Source organism: Pelmatolapia mariae, linkage group LG16_19 (genome assembly GCF_036321145.2).
Source record: "Pelmatolapia mariae isolate MD_Pm_ZW linkage group LG16_19, Pm_UMD_F_2, whole genome shotgun sequence".
NCBI lineage: Eukaryota > Metazoa > Chordata > Actinopteri > Cichliformes > Cichlidae > Pelmatolapia > Pelmatolapia mariae.
In genome coordinates, this window is record NC_086241.1 from 53,003,080 (window position 1) to 53,027,960 (window position 24,881).

Consider the following 24,881-nt stretch of genomic DNA (forward strand, 5'->3'; position numbering starts at 1 on the left):
ATTTTCACAAGATGATTTTCACTTTCGAGTTAAACAAAGTGTATCACTCTTTCAAGAACACCCAAGACTTAAGAATGTGCCTTTCTTCAATTTTAATGAACCTCAAATATACTTGGTGGGGTTTTTTTTTTTTTTTTTTTGTAAACAGCAAAGTTTAATGGCACAATAGTTTTGTTCAGGGTACAGTACAACAAAATAATTTGTTTTGATAGTGATGTTATATGACAAAGTATGCAAAAAGTGAATGCAAACTTACAGTGAGGGTTACATTTTCATTGTAAAGCGGGAGGCCAACGCATGCTGCATCAGCACTGCAGCGCATGCAGTGAAGTCTTGCACAGAGCTTTAAAAATCATCAAATTTTGATGAAGGCAATACATGCAACTGGAATGCCAGCATATGAGAATGACTCTTACAATTTTAGTCCTTAAAGAGCTTGGTGGAAATGTGAGTCTTTAATTTAGCAGACATGTGGAGAAAACCGCATTATTTCCTTAATTTTCTCTTTATTTTCTTCAAAGTAATATTGTTTACTCTGTGATGCCGTCTTGGACCCTACACCCGGTCTGGAGCACCTCTAGCCAATGCTGTAACACTAACGGGGCGGACTGTCTAATGAATTACTTGGAAACGCGCCTGTGCTTGCAGCGGGTAAATTCGCTCTCAGTGCAGCCATGCAGCCAGTCTCAACTAAACCTTCTTAAAACGCAGGTTTGAATGCAACTTGTTGACGTTTCTCTAATCTTCCCGGTGGAGAATCGTTCGCATCAGCTCCAGGAAGTCCCTGTGTCTTCCACCTGGGGGTTAATTATTACTGGAGACACCCCACAACGATCTGCATCCTTGCGCATACAACGAAGCTTCGCCGGTACAGCAGTTTTCACACTTTTCAGACATAGTGGGGATTTAACTCTGCTAATAAAAAAAAGAGAGCAGCTTTGCCAGTGACTGTGAAGAAGTCGTTGAAAGTGTGAGAAAGTGTCAAATATCAGATTTGAACGCTGACCACACGACCGCCTTAACTGTGTTTATACCCACACGAAGGATCTGCCTTTCAGATAAGAGTTGAAGGAACCTCAGCGCGTACAGCAGCAACATCTACAGAAGCAGATGCACTTTTAGTATAACCAGTCTGAGTTCCGACTGTTTGTACTGGACGTGCGTAAATAAAGGACGCCTCCAAAGATATTCCGGGATAGCTTTTATTCTTTGCTCCAAAAAAGAAAGACTGAATATCAACAGACGGAGAACATCCACGGTACGTTTTATTTTCTTTCTTTCTTTCTTTCTTTCTTTCTTTCTTTCTTTCTTTCTTTCTTTCTTTCTTTAATAACCTCTGGGTAGACCGGTGACTGTTTGTTACCAATACGCATGGATCTGAGTGCGCAGAGCCGATGATTCAAAGACATCTAGTAAAGTTTATGTTTTTAAGTACAAAAAGAACTAACACAAAGGCACAAGTAAAGTGGGGTACTCAATAAAAATCAAACAGCTCAGCGGAGAATTCTAAAATAATATATACAAAAGATACGACTGGCGCAGTTTACGTCCCTTTAGGATTATTTTAAGCGACACGGTAGGAAATGAAGAAATTTAAAGTAGGCTACAATAAGGCAATAATATGCTATAGACTAAATATAGAAGTCCCTTTGAGAAACCAATGCGATCTTAACATGAGCGATAAGACGTAAGAGATGTGAGATGAAAAAAGAACAAAAAACAAAACCCACATGTAGAAAACCTGCATGAACCTGCATGAACCTGCATGAAGCTCCAGTGTGCCAAAAACGGATTCACAGGGCGAGTAAGCCTGATCTTGTCGGTCTCAGCTGAAGGTTGTTGCAGCGTTTAAAGGCAAAAAACACAGTTTTGTTCAGGGAAATCAGGAAAACCCCAAAGACCTTTTAGCTCCCCAATAAACATCATTGATGTTGCAGAGTTATTCTTTTTAAACAATGGTAGCATTTATTTGCTGGACCTGACTTTATTTATTTATTTAGAACGCTCTTTAAAGCTTCTTAAGTATGCGGCTCAAACCTACAGATCTCATGTATTACAGAGCATAAGCTGCAGTGGGGGGACACATTTGAAAACATGTTGTACTTTGGTATCTGTAGAAGGTTTGAGCAAGACATTTAAATGAATTTCCACCTTAACAACTGTTAAGGTGGATTAGTGAGCAGCAAAGTCAATTAGTCAATTTCAAGTTGGAAAAATAGACCTGTGTGCTCTGTTGCAGCCCCCCCCCCCCCTTTTATTAGAACACTGATGTGAGAGATGATAAGCAAAATGAAAGAGATTCACCACCACAGTGTTCTGATGAAATGTGTCTTTCAGCACAGAATGTAGCCCCATTTCACCACTGAGAGACTCTCACACATGTGGAGTTTCCACTCTCACGTTCACCCTCACACCATTTTCTCCCCCATCCCCTCACAGTCAAGCAGAAATGTGACACACAACACACACCAGGAGACACACACGGACTCATCGGTGCACATACACCTTAACTATCAGGGTGTGACTGAAGATGAAGAACTGAATCCACCATCTATTTATAACCAGGCATTGCTTAATAACGCTGAATAAAAAAACAGAAAAGATATATTTTTAAATGAGTAGCTTTACCGTATTATGATAAAAGATTTTTCTCCTATTATTTCAGGCAGAAGACGAGCGCAGACGGGCACACACGACTCATTTGCAGTTTTTTAGGCATTATATAAAATTCTGGTTTATCAGTTCATGTTGCACGAGTGCAGAGAAAAACAGCTGTTTAATCTCCTCTTACATTTAGAGAATATAGAAATTCAAGAATCACTGGTTGCTTTATGCCTCACTTGTTGGAGTCACATTAATTTTTCACCTATAGAATACTGAGCTATAATATATTGTGAGGACTTAAGTGAACATTGTTTGTTTTGTGTGTCAATTTCAGGTTGAATATTTATTGTGGGAAGTAAATATGCCCCCTTTTTTAGCTTATAGTGGCATTTTGGTGAATATTGTCTTTTCATGTATAACACAGGATAGAAGAGCGGGATGGGCATCTGCTTCGGCATTTAACATGCAGCTTTAAACTTTAGCAAAACATCTCATATGCAGCCATCTGTGTTACTGTATAATTATGTGTTAGCTTAAAAATCATCCATGCACATTTTTATCCAGCTCTTGGAGCATCATTAGCTAAAGCTAGAGCTGATGAAACCAGCACATGTCATTTGATATGGCCACTGGATACAAATGAGAACTCTGTCTTTGTCTACCTCTGAGATCACGAGGTGAATGGTCCACCACTTTCAGTGTTACCTTTATATTTGCTGTGAAAGAATGTAAAGGTGTAGTAATGGTAACTAAGAGAGACAAGCCTTATTAAATGTTTAACTGTAAAATCTAGAATTATATAATGAAATGAAAGTCAGTAGAGAGGAACCCAGTGAGACGCCAACAGCTTATTTCTCTCAGCTTCTTCTTTCTGGCACAGGGATTACCAAAAGATATAGACAGCAAAGCACAGTAATGAAGTAAATGATTGAGTCTTCCAGTGCATGTGAGTAAACACCTGAAGGTAACTACTTCAGCTGCTTCCCAGAGCTGAACATTTGAGAACTATAGAGCTATGGTTCACAATTTTAGTATGTAATATAATGCAAACTTTATTGTCCCAACATGTACTTTTCCAAGACACAAAAACACTGGAAGCATAGTGTCATCCTTACATAGTTTGTTCTGCAGTCCACTGTACTGTGCAGCACGAGTGCTGGCTGACAAGCAGCATTACAGCTAAGCAGATGGTGAAGCAAGCAGTGTCTGTGAAGAAGAGTTCACCATTTGGCTATAAAGCACTCCATCCTGAGAACATATTTTTGCTAAAACTCCTTCAAGTGTCAGGGGAAGCTATATTCATTTGATTATTGCTTCACTACCAAAGAACTGTCAGTGCCAATGTAATGACTGCTACTGACTGTCTGTGCCATCACTCATCCATCTCATCTCAGGATGAGCCCTCATGCCTTAGTCATTAAGTAGCTCAACTTCTGACATAAAGGAGAGCTAACTACTGGCAGATAGAGTGTATTTCCCGAGTTCTGTGAGACACTATCAGTCAGTCTGATAGCAGGTCTCAGTGGAGCATAACTTACAGACCAATGCATTAATGCTCTAAGCATAATGAATTTGTCACTGTGTGACCGCATCGACTGTATATAAAAGGAGAGCGGTGTATCTTACTGCGAATGTCTACACAGTAGCAACTTGTCAATCACAAGGCTGCACAGCGCTTTATTGTCTTTGATTATCAAAAGCAGACAATAGCAGAAATAAAAACAATAGTAACACAATAATAAAGCTTTAATTGCATAGCAATTTTCAAAAAATAGTTACAAAGGTGTTTTACAGAACACATTAACTGACTCAGGGCTGTGGGGTGACACTATGACACCTGTCATAGTGTGAGAGACTGGATACGTACTACACGTGTCACCAATTTGTTACATGGTTAACACAGAGACAGACAACCTTTCATAATCACATTTACACCTACAGCCAATCTAACCCTACATGCATTGGGGTTAGATTACCCAGAGAGAGCCTATTCAGACAGTGGGAGAACATGTAAGCACTACACAGAAGGCCCCGGACTGGATTCAAACTGGTACGCAGTTTGGTACTGGGTGACTGTACTAACCACCATACCATCATGGTTTCTGTTAAAAAAAAGAAAACAACAAGAAAAATAAATAACATAAGCTTAGATAAAATATGTGAGTAATATGACAGGTATAAGACTTGAGACAAACAAAACTTATGGGGAAAATTTTAGTGAGGTATTAAATCTCGTAATAATAAAATTAAATTTCAGCTGTGATCAGTGGAAAGGCCATCACAGCAGTCTTGATGACAGAAACAGGGAGTGCTGCTTGTCAAAGAGGGCTCGATTACATTAGGGTGGAAATGTTATTAAAAAACACACGCATGCACACGCACATGCACAAATATAGGCTATATTTAGCAGATATTTAATATCAGCTATATATTATTGCTGAATTACCAGCAAACCGCTCAAAAGTGAAATATTACATATAATTAAACTACTAGTTTAATTATATTTTATTAGTAACACAAAACGGAGAATAGATCAGGTGGGAAAGCTGTAGGAACTGTCATCAGATACATAAATATGCAAAGTGAGCCAGCATGTTGTAAGCACAGTAATCTATAAAGTGGAGATGTGTAATAAGAGTCCTGCTAAGTGTCATAGAGGTGTTATAGGAAACACTTTTATGTGATGAAAAAAATTACTTAGACAAACTGTCTGATTTAGTAAAGCAGCTGATTGGTTTGAGAGATCACATTGTCTGATTGTTTTGCAGTAAATAAGACAACAATGTAAGGTGGTGAGTGAGCTGCTGCAGTATTCTAACTACAAACTATGTTTTTAAAAGCTGTGAAAAGTTTAAAGAAACAGACCCACAAGTCAAAATCAGGTGTTGATCTCTGAGAAGAAAAATGAGCCGACTTTGTTAGATAAAACGTGCCAGCTCACAGTCGCCATTCAAGCTAAAGGGTAGAATTGAATCATTTCATATTTGAGTTCTGTGATTTGCCTGGAAGGTATATAGTATTAGAAGCCTTGAATTGTAAGAACTCTGGGGAAAAAACTAACTAACTAACAAACAAACAAACACAAAAAACTGTTTTTAAGGTCCTAGGACTCTTATGCCATCATTAAAAGACCCTTACTCTTATAATACATTTATTAATACTACTGCAGTAATAGTTTAAAAAAAAGTGAGGCTGAAGAGCAGAGCTAGTGTTGCATGTTATTGCATGAGCACCGAAACAGCTTCACATTCTCGTACTGAGTTTAGTTAAACAAAAATGGCGGTCACACAATGAAGGCTACATACATTGCACTTCTGTTCTTGCTTCCGCTCATTAAGTCCAGAAGAAGTGAACAAGTCACTGGTCGTAGCGTGCAGCAAAAGGTTGAATGAACTGCACTCAGACAGTTTCAGGCTGAAATGGACTGCTGATGACCTGTAATGAAAACGGTTGTGAACACGCTGTCAGCAGTCCAGAAGACAGTGGTCTACTGAGGATGTCATTTATGAAAAGATGCATTTTTTGATATTCGACTATATCAGGACCGCTCACCCAAACATCTTGTGAGAAAAAAAAAGTTTTCATAGGACTCTATACAGTCCTGTCATAAGCTAAGTACATCTCATTAATCAGTAGCTTGCAGAACCACCTTTAGCAGGAACAACTTTTTCTGTATGACTTTCTCAGCCTTTTGAAATTGCTTCAGTTCATTGAGGTTTGCAGTCATTCAGTTATGCACAGCTCTCTTGAGATCCAATCACAGCATCGTAATTATCCTGAACTCTGAACTCTAACTCGAACATTGCAGCACCTTGATTGTTTTGTTTTTCGCCATTATGTGCATGGCATTGTCCTGTTGTGTGACACAGTTTTGACTAAGCTTTAGCTGTTGGACAGATTTCCTCATATTTGACTCTAGAATATTTTGCTGTACAGATGAGTTCTTGTTTGATTTAGGCACTGCAAAGCATCCGGGTCCTGTGGCTGCAAAACAAGCCCAAATCATTACCCCTCCGCCGCCGTGCTTGAGAATCGTTATACGGTATAAGGTGTGTTTATTTTTTGCTAAACATGGTGCAGTATATTATGACCAAACTCCACTTTAGTCCAACCTGTCCAAAAGATATTGTTCCAGAGGTCTTCTGGTATATTCAGAGGTAGCTTTGCAAAGCTAAGCCATACTGCCATGTTCTTTTTAGAGAGGCGAGGCTTTCGTTTGGCAATCTTTCCAAACAAGCCGTGAGTTTTTAGTGTCTTTCTAATTGTGCCGTCATGACCTTTAACATTTAACATACTAACTGGGGCCTGTAGAGTCTCAAATGTAACACTTGGTGTTTTTTTTTTTAGTTTCTCTGAGTATTACACGGTCTGACCTTGGGGTAAATTCGCTTTGATATCCACTCCTGTGAAGATTGTGGCACAAACCTGAACGGTCCAAACTACCAAGCTGCAAAAAACCTGTGCCTTTGTTACTGGTCACACTTGCTGATGATTAAAAAATACAGTGCATGTTATTAGCAGCACAATGCTACTACTTAACCTCTTAATTCCTAATTCCGAAGCATGAGTGGTGCACTTAGTGTTTCACATGACTGCACAGAAAGCTGTGAAAACTTTCTTTTTCACATATTGGCTGACCTAACAGACACGTGTCCACATTTATTCAGATATTCTTCCTTACTACTTTGATTTATCAACTCCAGGATCCAATATGAGTCTTGTTTTGAATTTACGTGCCGTGTTAGCTTTCTATTTCAGTTCCTCAAGTGTCAAAACATGAAAACAGCCAAATGGAAGTTAGAAGTAACAGTGCAGTTTGTTAAACTATGCTGAAAAAATATATTTTCACTTCTACAGATAGAAGTTATTCCAAGTCAGTCTTCATTTCATGGTACGGGTCGCTTCTTTCATTAAATCCTCTTGTTAGTTTTCATGCTGCTGGGTTTTCGCTTTACACTGGAATTAAAGCAACCCAGAACATTAATGCTGTATCACTGGTAATCCTGCTGGATTTACAGGCGAGATTATTTGAAAGGGAACGCAATCAGTGTGAGATTTTTTTCACTCAGGAAATGACACGCCTCTGTCAGTCTGTCCTCTTTTTCTGTTTATCGTTTTCCACATCATTTTTCCAGCAGCGGAGACAACCCACCACGTTGTCTCAGGCCTTGCAATGTTGTTCAAGTTTTTTTTTTTTTTCATGATGATTTCTAACCTCAGTCACCCAAAGTTTATGTCTGTTTTCAGTCTGTTTTCCTGGCTCTCTTTCCAGGGCCTTGATTTCAAATATTTTCTGGTCTTGACTCTTTTGCTTTCCTCACTTTCTTTTTAGTCCCTTTCTTCTCCTTATTTCCCGGCCTTGTATTTTTTTCATTGCTGTATCCCTCCTCCTTCAACTAATCTGCAGTCAGGCTGTCGGTATAATTAGAGCTGATTCCTAGGGTTGGGCCCTCCAGATGAAAGCTGTAATTTTAAACCATGAGAATTTGTCACTTGCTATGAAAATGACAGCAGGGGTCATGTTTGATTTCACAGAAAGCTGCACTCCCTGCTCTCACAGCAGCAACCTATCAGGCCATTAGTGGTCAGTGTTTCAAGATGGACTACTTCTTGAAAGATGTCTATTTCTGTTACTTCAAGGCAGCTCAGGGAAATAGTTAGCTCACATTATCTCAGAGCCTGTAATTTGCTGACTGAAAGCTTCTAAGTTAAAAATGTCAAACAAGTGTAAAATAATACACTGTAGAAAAACAGTTTTTAAGGTTCACTTAAAATTTTCCTATTGTTTGAAATTTAAAAAGACAATTTAGGGAAGGAGGAGGGCCAGAAAAGTTTAAATATTAGTAGTTTTACATGTTACTTGCTATAATAAAAAGATTTTAATGATATTCAAGCCATAATATGACTATAATAGCTCAAATAATGAAATTTTATGTGTTTTGGCTTCTACAGGGAAAATTCATTTTTGCATGTTAATAATTTATACTGTAAAATGCAGAAATACAACAACAAGGGCAGACTGAATGCTTTAAATTTATTTATAGGTCCAAACCAATCTAATAGAATAGATACAAACAGATATAGGTGACATGCATAATTTAAGAGAATTTCCAAGTTTTCTTGTACTTTGAATTTTCACTTAGATACAAACAAAATGTCATAGCGGTCCAGAATCAGCTGGAAGAAGCTTACCTTTGACTTCTTTCAGCTGCTCACTTGCCACAAGTGATCACCCCAGTGGGTAGCTTGTACACAGAGATGCTCCTCCTGATGCAACCCCAAAGGGGAATTGTGCTTCTGGAGCCACTTGCACCACTAAGCTTATAAAGAGAAAAAATCATATTAAGCAGAACTGTGTTCAACTGATGTGGCCCAGTCCAAGTTGTAATGTTGCACCTTGGGAATGGCAAATTAATTTCCCACTCCTGTCTTAATTCCCAAGTAACACAAAAAAACAGATCACATTAGCATTTATGTTAATTCACGTATTCCACGAAGTCCAGCTCAGCTGATAGCCTTCAGTGTATCCAAATGTATCCTTTTAAAGATGCTTTAGCCTTCCCACAGTTAATCGTTATCTGCAAGCTGCTTTACAACCCCCTTCAATTCAAGCTCTTCCTTTCATGCAGCTGCAGACTTAATCATTAGGTATCATATTCTGTGTGCAGATGAAATGGCAAAGAGGAGAGCTCTTCCTTTCGTGTGCATATGCAAAATGCAGAAGTTCAGGGAGGTAAAGACATGCAGCCAAATATAAACAAATAATATAAACAAATAATATAAACAAACGCCTTAACGCCCACTCACATCCTGGGCCATTCGACCTCAATAAATCACATGATAGGGTGGGGCTAGGTTTCACAGTGGGTTCACCCAAAACCTTGGCTGATTGTGACCCACACCTGTTTTCACACCTTGGCTCATGTGATTAGGTAGATAGGGACACTCCATAGGGCTTAAAATCTAGGAGTCTCCACCAGTTGTGCTTAGAACTGAAGAAACTTCTTGGATGAGAGGTGAAACGTCTTCAAGAAAGACAGAAGTCCAGACGTTTTTCTTTCCAAGCTCCTTAGACAACGATGACCTAGATGTCTGAGAACCTTCACAGACATACTCTTTTTTTAATTTTTTGCTAACACGTGACTGAAATTTCACCACAAGCAGAATGGATAATATTATACGGCATTAATATAATGATGAAAACACACGAACACACCTTCTCATGAACAGGTGGCACTCCTGAGGCTAAAATCAACTCCATAAGATTGCATGTTTGAGACAGTTTTTCATTTGGAGCCTTATTATGAATAAACCACAGAGAAATCAGGGGAAATAATGATAGAGTATTGGGCTAAGGGACATTTTTTGAGACAGGGACAGCATTTTTTCCCTATACAAGACAGTTAGCACACCACTTATGACTACAGCGTAGTATTTGACCTTTAAAAGGAAACAGATATGGGGAAATAAACCTGGAATAAGACTGAAGATTTAATTGCGTTAATGTCATACCTCACAGAACATCCACAGTATGTGAGGTCACAGGGCTGTGTCTCTGACACGCTGGTCTGCAGTACGGGGGCCCCACAGGGAACTGTGCTGTCACCGTTCCTCTTCACCCTCTACACTGCAGACTTCTCCATCAACTCCCCACGCTGCCACCTACAGAAGTTCTCTGACGACTCTGCCATAGTCGGCCTCATCACAGGTGAGGACGACTCGGAGTACAGACAGTGGACTCTGGACTTTGTGGACTGGTGTCAGCAGAACCACCTGCTGATCAACGCCGGGAAAACCAAGGAGTTGGTGGTGGACTTCCGGAGACGCAGACCCACCACACTGACACCGGTGAACATCCAGGGAGTGGACATTGAGATAGTGGACTCTTATAGGTACCTGGGTGTTCACCTGAATAATAAACTGGACTGGAGCCACAACACTGATGCTCTTTACAGGAAGGGTCAGAGCAGACTCTACCTGCTGAGGCGGCTGAGGTCATTTGGAGTACAGGGAGCGCTTTTAAAGACCTTCTATGACTCTGTGGTGGCATCTGTCATTTTTTACAGTGTGGTATGTTGGAGCAGCGGTTTATCGGCAGCTGAGAGGAAGAGGTTGGATAAACTCATCAGGAAGGCCAGCTCTGTTCTGGGATGCACCCTGGACCCAGTGCAGGTGGTAGGAGACAGAAGGACTCTGGCCAAAATAACATCTCTGATGGACAGAGTCTCCCACCCCATGCATGTAAATGTTGCTGAACTGCAGAGCTGCTTCAGTGACAGACTGCTGCATCCTAGATGCATGAAGGAGCGTTTCCGCCGGTCCTTCCTCCCTGCAGCTGTCAGACTGTACAATCAGAACTGCTCCCAACAAACACAGATGTCAACATCAGCGCTGTAACAACTTCTACTGTTATAACTTGCACATTACTTTTCTCAGCTTATATATACACTAACTTATTGGAAGTTACATGTCTACTTTTTAATGCACAGGTACAATAAACAATCTGCACTTTTCTAATTATTCTAAATATTCTTAACTATTTAAACATCTTTCAGTATCCTGCTCCGTTTGCACACTATGTGTACGCTAATTTAAACAACTGTACAGTACTCTGCTCTGGTAACTATTGTCCATGATGTAAATATGTAAAAATTGTGTTTCTGTTCTGTGTCCTGCTCTGTTTGTATATGTGTGTTTTTGCTGCTGATACAACCAAATTTCCCCTTGTGGGACAATTAAAGGATTATTCTATTCTATTTTGATGTTTAAAGAAATGTTTTCGCAGATTTTTTTCAAGTTTAATGATAATATTGTAAGACTGCAGGCAAACGTTGCATTTGGCATTTGATACACACCTGAGCTGTGTAACTGCATCCTGAACACAGTATTGTCAGCTCATCCCTAAAATTTTAAAGGCTGAAAATGTGTTAATTGACACCATCTTTCTGTTAGAACTGTTACTCAAGTTTTGCTCAAAACGTCTTCTAAATTAGATAGTCAAGATGTCAGACTATACTGATCCTTTTACTTACAAATAGGCTTACACACATATTTTCTGGGGTTCTGCAATGCTCTATGGATCCATCCAGTTTAATTGACAATAAAATCGATATGCCATCTCTGTGAGAGCTACAGCTGTCTGGGTTTACTCACCAACTAACCGTTACCGCTCCTTTTTAGGCGCACTCCGAAACCATTGTTTTACTGTCAAAAAGTTTATTTTTCTGCTATTTTTAAACACACCACAACTTGACCATTTAAAAAAAAACTTTATGTACATTATAGGCATGTGTTGAGAGGCTTAAAAAACAATGAAAAGCAAACAAAATGACAAGCAATAGTGTAATAAGAAAAAAAGGGAATGCATTATGGTCTATCTTTGGCTCTTTTTGACGCTTTTTTTTGCCTCATCCATTTTTTTGTCACTATAGGAAGACTAAACCTACTATAGGCTTTCATGTTGTCCTCTTCAGTATCAAACATCCGCTGTTGTCTCCTGGATGGATCGTTGTTTCCTAACCTCTGGTGAATCACTACCCCTTTACTTTTATGATTCATATACACAGTCTAACACAAAAGATAAAGATAAAAGCACTCCTGTTTGTCACCGTCAGGTGATATGAAATCCAGCTTTAGTACTTCCTCTTGCACTCTCTGTGTGTGTCTGTAATGCACACACACACACACACACACACACACACACACACACACTGCAAATTATACTGTTGTTACAATTATCTAGACAAATTTCATTTTTTTTAAATGCCCAAAGTAACAGGTAAAGTGAATAACACTGATTATCTCTTCATCCTGGCACCTGTTAGTGGGTGGGACACATTAGGGAGCAAGTGAACATTTTATCCTTTTGACAAGGGCCAAATTGTGATGGTTGGATGACTGGGTCAGAGCTTCTCCAAAACTATAGCTCTTGTGGTGTGTTCCTGGTCTGCATTAGTCAGTACTTATCAAAGGTGGTCCAAAAGAGGAACGGTGAGGAACCAGTGACAGGGTCATGGGTGGCCAAGGCTTACTGATCCAAGATACAAGCTTTTGTAGTTCAAATTGCCCAAAAAGGTACTGCTGGTTCTGATAGAACGGTGTCAGAATGCACCAAGTATTGCAGTTTGTTGTGTATAGGGCTGCATTGCTGCAGACCAGTCAGGGTCCCATCTGTCCACTACCAAAACCACCAACAATGGACATGTGAGCATCAGAACTGGACCATGGAGCAATGGAAGAAGGTGGCCTGATCTGATGAAGCATGTTTTACAACATGTGGATGTGTGTGTGTAGCTTACCTGGGGAACTCTTGGCACCAGGATGCACTGTGGAAAAAGACAAGCGTGCAGAGGCATTGTGAAGCTTTGGGCAATATTCTGCTGGGAAGCCTTGGATCCTGCCATCCATGTGGATGTTACTGTGACACGTGCAACCTTTCTAAGCATTGTTGCAGACCAAGTGCACCCTTTCATGGAAACATTATTCTCTGATAGCCTCTTTTAGCAGGATAATGAGCCCTACCACAAAGCAAAAATGGTTCAAGAATGGTTTGAGGAGGACAATAATGTACTTGAGGTGTTGACTTGACCTCAAAATTCCCCAGATCTCAGTCCAATTGAGCATCTATGGGATGTGCTGAACAAGCAAGTCTGTGGACTATGGAGGCTCCACCCCCCAACTTACAAGACTTAAAGGATCTGTTCCTAACATCTTTCTGCCGAATACGACAGCATACCTTCAGGGGTCGAGTGGAGCCCATGAGTCAGGCCTGTTTTGGCAGCAAAAGGGGGACCAACACAATATTAGGCTGGTGGTCCCAATATTATGCCTCATTGTTGTGGCCAGACTGCTTTGAGCTGATAGAAAGGCAACAGTAGCTCAAATAATAATTTTTACAAAGTATTTAGAAGATTACACTGTGTGGTCTGTGAGCTAAGAACAGGAAACTGAGACTATAATTTACTTGGGCTCACCAAAATTGGGAAATTGATTGAAGACTGGAAAAGTGTTGCCTGATCTGGTGAGTTTCAGTCTCTGCTGCATCATTCACAGGGTAGGATCAAACTTTGGTATAAACAACATGAAAACATCTAGCCATCCTGCTTTATATCAGTGTTATGTCATTGATGTGCAACTGACAAACCAAGTGTGTGACACTACCATGGAAATATATACCACACTCTCTGAGGAATGTTTCTGACACCCTTCTTAATCAGTGCCACAAATTCAGTTAGTTCTGAAAGCAAAAGGGGATCCACCCTGGTACTAGCAAGGCTGGAGTATATATTAAAGTATAGTAAATTATTTATATTCACAGGACATTAGCTTGTCTTTATAGCCAGGCACAGGTACTACCAGTGCACTTCACAAAATTCGAATATAGCAACAGTTTTCTCAGTCTCAGTGTTCCTCCTATAGCATCCTATAACATTTGCATTCTGATAATCTCTGCACCGTGTTGTTTTTTTTAGGCCAGCTTTCAATGAAGGGCATCTCAGGTGTCCCAGATTTACACCGGTCCTGTTCCACTTTCAAAGGGCCACGTACATTATATTACTGGTGGGAAGACTGTCTGTGTGTTGATAAAATTTATTTTGTGCAGAAATGAGGAGAGAACAAAAGTCAGAATTTGCTTTTAAACCAGTTTTATGAAGCTGCTATACAGCCTGGTAAAACTAACCATTTGGATGACTTTAATTTATAGGAATGAATTTTCTACCATCTGTCACTTTCCTTCTCAGCTACTGTAATATGTCCTGAAGTAGATACAGAAAACTATCACCATACCGCGGGTTAACCTCCTCTTCTTTCCACACTTTCTAGTCATTTTCTGGCACCATAAATCAACATGAAGCTCCTTCAGTGTCCTCTAGTGCCAGTTACTCCAAGGACTGTGTGGGTTATGTTTTTATCTCTCTCTCCATATATATATATATGTATATATATGTTTCATTTTTCTGTGTGTTGCTCGGTGATGCAGATGTTGCATGAGTTTGTGCCTCTACATATGCATGCTTCTCCACATGTGCAGCCCACACAGGTTGAGAAAAACACCTACTCTTTATGCACCCAAGAACCTGCAAACACAAAACATTATATATATTTATATATATATATATGTATTTTTTTATGTTTGCAGGTCATATATATATATATATATATATATATATATATATATATATATATACATATATATACATATATATATATATATATATATATATATATATATATATATATATATATATATATATATATATATATATATATATATATATTTATCCACCTGTTATATGGACTCCTATTCTATCGTGTTCCACTGATCTATAACTCTGTTAGTGCTCTGCACTAAGCTGCTAAAAGACAGTTTTTCCTTACAACTGTTGCAGAGGTTGCTCATATAGGAGATCACTGGATATGCATAAACAACTTTTGCCTGTGTGCTGACTACAATGATAGGAAACAGCATCCAAATGCATTGGCAGCACACGCTTGGCTAGAACACAGTTAAAAGGCAGTTCACCTACTCAGATCAAATGAACAATGATTATTGTTTGAAGCCAGGCACGTAGGTTTGAGAAGTGAAATCGAGGAGCATAAAATGTATATTTCTTGCATTTAAATTAATCAAGAAAGTTCTTAATTCATGCATTTATTCATTTTTGACTTTCATTATTGCGCACAAGAAAACACTGACTGATGCTAAGTTATGAAATCTTTAACAACAAGTGCATAGCTGTTATGTGTACACCTTCTAGGTCTGTGTGTTTTTGTGTTCGTGTCATTGTGCCAGGAACTTTAAGGAATAATAAAGCTTTAAAAAATTTAACTGAGATCAGAATGGTGTTGTCTGATCCATTAGTACCGAGTACTGATACAGTAATGTAGTAACACTCAGCGACTACTCATGGGTCAGATCATCAACGTTGTGACAGGATTTGTGGCTGGTGCAATCCCACTGTAAGATGATTTCTAACCTTGGGAAGGTTTCTTATTTAAGAAATGTTATACTGATTTAATGTGTTTTTGTAATGCAAAAATCAAAGTTACTTTTGTTTTTACTCATGCCAGCAGCAGTAACTTAGCCATGCTTACTGTTTTCAGGTCATAGTAGCTGGTGTAATTATATCAACATTTGTAATCAAATTAGACAATCTCTCATCTGAGTGGTCTGGGAATAACTGTGGTTGCTGGACAAGAAAACAGTTTCCATGCATGTGCTGCAGCAATAAACTTTACCGCTGCATCTGTGAAACCAAATGTCCACCTACGCCAGAACTGATAGTAAATGGTCTCTAAGCTCTGGTCTCTCATCTAATGTAGTACGAGCAAGTCCAGAGGATTCACAACAATAGAGTGGACAGCAAATCTTCTACCCACTGCACGATCCAACCCAGCCACCACCGTTCCTTAAACCCAAATTACGGTCTCTTTCAACCCAGTATCACAGCAGACATGTAACAGACAAGCCAAATGAAAATAATCATGGGAAAGCGTTTCAACAGACATTACTAACACATTTGCGTGTAAATACGTATTAGCCACCTATCTTAATGGATTCTGGCATTGATGGATCCTAGAATGGACTTCATACCCTTCTTTGTCACTAGACTTCTTGGCCTTGAATATATTATCTGCCCCTGCTGGTACTTAAACGTCTGCATGCCTGTCCTTTTCACGACTTGGAGTGGCAAAGCTTGAAATTGAAATGGTGGACCTGGTCTGTTACATGCTTTGCGGTGACATTGGGTTGACTATTTCCAGCTATGTGTTCGTACAAGTTCAGTTTATTTCAATTCAGTTTTATTTATATAGCACCAAATCACAACACTCACCTCAAGGTGTTTTATATTGTAAGGTAAAGACAAGTAGTAGAAAGAAACCCCAACAATCTGACTACCCTCTATGAGCAATCACTTGGTAACAGTAGGCAGGAAAAACTTCCTTTTAACAGGAAGAAACCTCAGGGTAAAGGTGGGACAATCATCTGCTGGGCTAAGAGAGGGAGGCAGGACAAAAGAGACACAAGTACAAATTTGGACATTGTCTAGAGTTCATGTGCGATGCACCTCTACAGATACTGCAGATGCTGTCTCAGAATGCATCATTTTACACCATCACTGGGTTCCCAGATGTCTTTCTCAGTTGGCATAAATTAAGAAAGACATAACCCTCATAAGCCCACCACACATTCAGGCACATAGCACATCCATGCTCACCTACCATTTAGTGCATGCTTGAGTAAACACTAGACATTAGCTGACAGCAAAGGTAGCAATGGCTCTGCCTCTTGGTTAAATCAATTTGCCTATCTACACTGGGCCATACATTGTATGCAGGCCTGCTGCATTTGGAGGGTATTACCCTTTCACCCAGACCAACAACCAGCCTGCCTCACATGCTGCAGCATCTGCTTGGACTTAACCCAAGCCTGAAATAAATTAATTTCTGATTTGCGAATGGCATGTGGAGCAATGGCTCCAACTGGGCAGAGATGCAGTATTGTGGGTGCTTCAGTTCTGCTTTTTGTCACACCCACATGAGTAATTTTAACGTTTTTCTTTTTGCTTTTTATTATTGCAATCTTGAGATGTTGTTCCCACTAAGTTTTTTAAAGGATGATAAATGCACATTTCAGCTTAGCATCAGGCCTTACTGCATTAGATCTTCAATTTCAAAGCCAGATGTAGACATAATCGCTTTCACACAAACAGTATAGAGCCAATTTTAGGCAAGGTCTGGTCTTGATTGAAAATCTTCCCCTCTTATCCATTCATTATGAATCTCATTAAGTCATTGTGCTGTAAACCAGGCCCTTAGGAGATAAGCTTTGTCCTTCACTTGTCTGATGTGTAAACAGATAAGCTGTTTAATCATCTATCATACATGCTACTAGCACATGTGTTTGTAAGTGTGTAGGTGTGGGGGTGACATTCACTAGATACATATTAGAGTATAGCAGCTTGCATCAGGGATAAGTGAATGAATAATTCAGCGTTGTCCACAACAGTCTTATTGCAGCCTCACTCTGTGGTGCATTCAGTATTACAATACTAGGAGTAAGCGTCATTACCAGACACTCTCCGCACGAATCAGTCACTTCTGTGCTGATGCAACGAAGCACTGGGATGACTGCAAAGTAGTCATGCTGTGTGAGCTGTGTGATGTTTCACTCAGCACCTCTGACACATGTGCACATCGTGTTTTTTTGGTGATATTTTATGTTTACTATGAATAACAATATCTTGAGCTACTCTCATACACAAGGATGACAGCGCTGTGTTTGTATGCACATCTGGGAATGAATCTCCACTCCTGTCTCTCCATTAACCATGGTCACTGTTGTTGTTCTTCTTCACCGTGTTACTGTTTACGCTGCTGTGTGGACACTGAGTGATGATGATAGGTAGAATGCATATGCAGTAAAGCCAGAAGTAGCCATCCTAACGACTCAGTATGACAGTTTTAACAGTGGCTGCTTAGTTGTGGATTATGCATGAATCAGACCTAAAAAACAAAACAAAAATTTGATGTAACCCACTTGGAATTTTTAGCCAAGGCTTTTTTAAAAATTATTATTTTAGTTTTCTAATTATTAAGCAGCTGGCTTATGCTTGTAGCAACGCTCACCCTGGGGTTAAAAAACGAAAGGCAAAAATGTTCAAAACCAGTAAGTACTTACCTTCACAGTACCTTTTAATAAGGATTATTGTAAATGAACCTGCAGTGAAGATTAGCAGGGCTCAGTTACCATTCCTTGTGTGTCTGACTCAGTTTTAATAATAAGCTTGTATGTACAGTGAGTACTCTGTGCCCTTTTCTTGGCTGTTTAAGCGTACACGTCTTTGATGGAGGAAAGCCAGTAGTCGACTGACCTCTCAGCTATTCGAATGTCATGGTCCAGGCTTGGAGCAAAACAAAGCAAGCACGAAGAATTTGTATTGTATGATGTGAGGGAACTTTAAATAAATTATCTCAGTTTACACTAGCTGCCTTCGAGTGAAAGGGGGATCCCACAGGAGGAGATGAATGAAGTAACTATAGGCAAGGAGACTTATGACTACCCGGGCCCTGAAACGGACTGAAGGGTTTGATCAATGAATGGATGAATTAAAACTCTTTTATACTTGCTAAGCAGTCCATAGGACACTTATAATGACAAAAAATGAACCACAGACCAATGAATATCAAAGCTGTCTCCACATTTAATAGCGGTCACAGCAGAAAAATATAGAAGGTTAAGTCACTATAAGAAAGGGATTAGATGTCTTTGTCTTTAATTTAAAAAAAAAAAAACAGTGACAACTAATGTGGTTAGTACATGGTTGTTAACAGTTGTTAACATGTTCACACATCTTTTCCACGTACTCTGACTAGTATCATTTTTATTTTTTAAAACAAAACTTTTAATACATTAATATATCTATGGTTTTGTACAGTAAATATACAGTAGAAAACAATTCTTTTATTAAACTTACTCTTGCTAAGAAGCCATCGCGGCAATGTTGCCTCGCATCAACGCTAAGAGAATATCCATGATGTCGATTCAACTTTCATTTTGGAACTGTTACCAAACTATACTACGATTAGATGCTGAGACAAGGCTGCCAGCTGATGGTTACTTGCCATCAAAATAGTAGTCCTCATCCCCAACCAATCACTACAGATGGATCCCCCTCCCTGAGCTTGCTTCAGAGTTTTCTTCCTGTTTAATGGGAGTTTTTTCCTTCCCACAGTTGCCAAGTGTTTGCTGTAGGGGATTGTGTGATTGTTGGGGTTTTCTTTCTAATATTGTCTTTATCATACAATACACAGCACCTTGATTTAGCATTACGTAAATGAAATTGTTCCTTGTGTTGTTTAGATGTTTTAGGTTGTTTGAACTTTTTTATTTTTTCATAGGGGTCTAACCAGCTATTACAGCAGTAAATCCGCAAGTACGCCATTCCACATAGCTAACTGTGACACATTTACTGTTGTGCTGCGGCATTCGTTGAAATGTTGTTAAAGAGACACCATCAATTACAGGAAAGAGAAATTGATTAGTAATGTCTTTTCCTATTTTCCCATCAGAGGCAGAAAGACACAACACAGGAACTTGAGATTAGAGTCAGCTGACCTTTATTGTCTCAGTGTTTGGATATGATTCACTTTGAGTCATGCTGCCTGTGGAGCTCTGTGGAAGTCAGCGCTTGTTGTTAGATACACCATTCTAGTCTTGTTTGGAACACCTTAATAAATATTAGATGCACTGCCAAGAAATTTGGTCATTCGTGGTCCTCAGATGATGGTTGTGTTTAGGTAAATGTCTCAATAACAACTGGTTTGATTGTCCTGAAATTTGTGTTCATCTAATTTAATGAGTGAACAGTTTTTGTTTTACCGGATGGTTCTTAAGAAAACAGCACATATGAGAGCAAACACTGCAAAAACAAACCTTTATAAATTGTACTGAGGATGAATTCTAAAAATGGTCATGGCCGCTTGAGAGTTTGCAAATGAATGCATCAAGACTGGTGAGACTGGCACCGAGACACCAAGAATGTTTCCTTTGCTACTTAATATGCCAATTTATTGTCACAGCCCAAGCACAATAATCCCTCTCAAGAGCCCAGCTGCCAATCAACACTTCACTTAATGGAGGTGATTAGTGGAGTTGTATCAGGAACAAACATACACTTGGAAATCGGTCTTGACAGCAATAATGTGCTAGCTGAAGGATGTGTTAAATGTGAAAAGGCAAACATTTGCAATTACCGTGGCAAACGCAGTTGTTTGTTTTCCAGCCACCACATTCCTTAACGCTTCGAAATCACTTCAAAGCTGGTTGATGTGTGAAAAATGAAATCAACAAAATCCCTAAAAATAATTAACAACTTTGCAGACTTTGTTCTGCTAGTAACTCCTCTCCCTAATCCTTTCATGTTTAAATGAATAAAACCCACTTCCCACACAAAACTCAGCTGAGATTTTACAATGTGGCTTTTTCACAGTAACTGACAAGAGTAAAGATTTACATGACAATTTGCCACATACGCTATAAGTGGTAAGTAAATCATGCTGTTGCTCTTCAATAATAAATGAAAGCAAACGTAATACATGGATGGAAAGCTGGAGGGTCGTGATTAGCAGTCATTTGAAGTTTTCGTTCCTTCTGGGACATAACGCCACATTTCCACATTTCAGTTCATATCTCTTTTGTTGTATTTGAAATTGAGTCAGCTTCCATCGTGTGATAATGTTCTGTTACTGTTGCCTGGAAGAAACATGTCCCTTTGTACCGCTACACTCCAATTTCCCATCTCCCTTCAGAGTAATGTGAATAAAAAAGTAAATACTTTCCAAAGTATTGACTTTTGAAGAAACTTTTTTCATTTTTTCCATGAAATATTAATTTGTGCTGCAATTATTGGAGAGAGAATATCGTTTTTATGTAGTTGTTGACAATTTAGTCTTACAACTACACAACAGGAGTGTGGGTGTTAATCCATGGATCAAGTCACGATACTCCTTTCAGAAATCACAGTTGAGTTTGCAGTTTATTCACATGCGGTGATTGTAGGTGGTTTGTCTGTGTATGTCTCTGTTCATATAAATAATATGGTGCACAGGATGATGCACTGCAAAATACAACATTGCTAATCATTTTTCTCTCATTTGTCTCATCTAGGAAGAAAATGCCTCGGAAGAAGCTGGATGAAAATCTGACAAAAACTCGCAATCTTTACGGACTCTACAAGTGAACATCTGTCTGACAGGCGATGCTGTGAGAAGAGAGATATGGATGTTGAAGAATTACCTATGAGCTACATTTATAAGTTTTTCCTTGGTTTGATCCTGATCCTGTAACTGTAGTGCTTTGGCTTCCCGACATCATTAGAAATACTGAGCAAAGCCAAGTCACAGTCAGAACCTCAATCCTTAAGCTTTCATGTGGACTTCAGAAAAGATAAGGGAGAGAGAGAGAGCAAGCAAACCTTTGTATCTGTTGTCATCATCTTCCTACGCACAGTTCCCTGGTTTGCTTTATTGAAAAGGAGGAGCCCATTAAAGCATTTGATAGATAGGAAAAGCTTGGTCTGAAGGTGTGGTTGCTGGCTGGCTGCTGGTTGGAGATGAGATAAGAGCGTTGGGAAACGAGAGAGACAAGACGTGCCTTTCTGACGGGAGATGAATACAAATTAGGATTCTGCCCTCCTGCAGCTACACCAGTTAAGCGAATCAATACTGAAGTGGAGAAATGGTCAAATTAGTCTCTGATTCATGCCAACTAATCATCAGTATCATTAGTTCTGAACCAAAACTCTGGAATGAGTTGTTTGCTAACGGTTAATATGAAATAATTTTTTTTGAATAAAAGGGATGATGAATTAAGGAGAGATCCATTTACAAATGCGGTTTCAAAAAAGTTAGAAAAAAGAACATTAAAAGACGGACTTCTGGTCAAAACCATCAGTGCCACACCATCATGGCCTTTTTCAGTATTACACCTGAACTAATCCGTGTACAGTTTTAGATTATAGATATGAGACTGGATTAAAAGCAGGTTTAACAGAGTGGAGGCGAGATGGAGCTGGACAACAGCTCACTGGACTACTTCATTAGAAACTTCACAGAGATTCCTAACACCACTACAGCACCACCCTGGAGCGAGGCCACACTCCTCGGTCTCCAGGTCTCTCTGTCTGCTCTGTTAGCCATTGTCACCTTGGCTACTGTCCTTTCAAATGCCTTTGTCATCGCCACCATCTTTCTGACCAGGAAGCTCCACACACCTGCCAACTTCCTAATTGGCTCCCTCGCCGTCACAGACCTGTTGGTTTCCATTTTAGTCATGCCAATTAGCATCGTGTACACTGTCAGCAAGACCTGGTCGCTGGGGCAGATTGTTTGTGACATCTGGCTGTCATCTGATATCACATTCTGCACCGCCTCCATCTTGCACCTGTGTGTAATTGCGCTGGATCGCTATTGGGCTATCACGCACGCGCTGGAGTACTCAAAGCGCCGCACCATGCGCCGTGCAGGGATCATGGTTGGGGTGGTGTGGGTGATATCTATATCGATTTCCATGCCTCCACTTTTCTGGCGGCAGGCCAAAGCCCATGAGGAGCTTACAGAGTGTATGGTGAATACAGATCAGATCTCTTACACCCTATACTCCACCTTCGGCGCCTTCTACGTTCCCACAGTGCTTCTCATCATCCTCTACGGTCGGATTTACGTTGCAGCCCGCTCTCGCATTTTTAAGACACCATCGTCGTCTGGGAAGCGTTTCACCACAGCGCAGCTCATCCAGACCTCTGCAGGGTCCTCTCTCTGTTCTCTTAATTCCTCCTCCCACCACGAAGCACACCTACACTCTGGCAATGCGGGAGGTGTGGGAGGAGGAGGGGGAGGGTCGCCTCTGTTCATGAACAGCGTGAAAGTGAAGCTGGCAGACAACGTGCTGGAGAGGAAACGTCTGTGTGCAGCACGGGAGAGGAAAGCAACCAAGACACTGGGCATCATCCTGGGCGCGTTCATTGTCTGTTGGCTTCCCTTCTTTGTTGGCACGCTTGTCATGGCGATATGCAAAGAGTGCTGGTTTGATCCAGTGCTGTTTGACATCTTTACATGGCTGGGATACCTGAACTCCCTCATCAACCCTGTCATCTACACCGTCTTCAACGACGAATTCAAGCAGGCTTTCCAAAAGCTCATCAAATTCCGACGGTGCTTCTGAAAAAAAGACAAGCGTGGATTAAAACTGGCATATCCAGTGAAAAAAAATGGAGTGAAAAAGGCAAAACAAAAACAAGAAAATAGTTAATAGTCAGAGTGGAACTACTGTGCAAAAAATGTATCATCTTGTAAACACATGATAAATGTGATTTTTTAAAATACATTAAATATCTGTGCATAGAGCTTTAGATACCTACAGTATTTCAATTATAAAGACTTGTGCATGCATCCTACAAAAGACCCCCCCCTCCCCACCTTTCCAGACATTGCAATGTGCCAGAATTCCCACACCTAAGACGAACTAAAAAAGAAGTTTGGGAAATCTATTTAATATGAGAGAGAGATTATTGTTATTTCTTGGAGCAAGGAAAAGCTTCTACACAGATAAGGACCAGTGCGACTGTTTGGAAGGAGCAAACTCTGAGCGACTGAATTCAATTGAGCCAAAAAAAAAAGAAGAAAAGCCATGAAATGTATGTTGTCTTCATCTCTGTGTCATACTGTACGCTGCTTCTCCTATGTACTGTAAAGTTTCTGTGGAACAGTAAAGTACTTAGAAAGACTCCAACTGCTAAAGGCTCAGAAAAGCTTTGTCCATGTATGCAAATGTGCATTAAATGTGTGTGCTGGTGGTGGGAGCTCTGTGCACGCGCATGTGAGTAAAGGTAGATGTGTTTGAAGAAGAAGTGAGGATTTTGAAAAGGAAACTGCATTTCAAGTCCGAATATTAATTGTGACAAATAGACTGTAGGCGAAATTCAGGTTTTTGTGATGGATTACATGTGCTTCATTTCCACCAAGGCATAATAGCTATAGTAGTCGTGCATGTATTTCCCCATTCATGTTTTAGAAACAAACAAACTAAAAACAGATCTGACATGTGATTTGATCATAAGGAAACAGTAAAAAAAAAAAAAAAAAATTAAAAAGATGACTTAAGAAACCAACTTTTTATGTACACTCAAAAGAAATTCTGCCCAAAATAATGCCTTTAACTAATTTGGATATAATTTTGCTACGAGTACAATGTAAAACGTTACGTTTAATTGAATCTGGTTAAATAAAATTTACTAAATTGGTATACATTCAGTTTATAACAAAAACGTTTTCATTAACAAATAAGCAGCATCAGCATCATTGCTTCATGTTAACTGAGTGAATAATCTTTTTTTTTTTTATTTGGATTGTAAAAAATTCAACAATGAGGGATTTCCTTGTTGATATATGTGAAATTATGTGGCTCTATAGTCTTATATTCTGTTTATTTTGTAATTTATTGATGAACACAAATACAGGCCTGATATTCATGACTGATTTGCAAACTTTTAGAGAATCCCTGAGCTCCCTACCATGAGGAACAACACAAGGTGGACAGACTGCTGGCTATACAAGTACATATTTGTGGTAGCTTCACTTTGTCTCTAGATCAGTCTGACAATGATTGGATGGATCGCTCAGTGTAATGGACAGTCTTTGAAGATATTATGCTGAACCACCAGCTCAGACCCTTAAAATGAATATATTATTTATGTGCAATTTATTTGTTTACATTT

At 39.6% G+C, this 24,881-nt stretch overlaps 1 protein-coding gene across 1 annotated transcript; it reads left to right on the forward strand.

The window, feature by feature from the left end:
* The first annotated feature begins 677 nt into the window (after positions 1-677).
* On the forward strand, positions 678-24,310 carry htr1d (5-hydroxytryptamine (serotonin) receptor 1D, G protein-coupled). The gene is made up of 2 exons (XM_063498082.1): positions 678-1,258; positions 21,275-24,310. Exon 2 carries the CDS (start codon positions 22,172-22,174, stop codon positions 23,327-23,329), a length of 1,158 nt encoding a protein of 385 aa, XP_063354152.1. The 5' UTR covers positions 678-1,258; positions 21,275-22,171; the 3' UTR covers positions 23,330-24,310.
* Positions 24,311-24,881: the final 571 nt, after the last annotated feature.

Excerpts from the sequence above, each read along its gene's own strand:
- htr1d (XM_063498082.1), top strand. The coding sequence starts at position 22,172 with ATGGAGCTGGACAACAGCTCACTGGACTACTTCATTAGAAACTTCACA.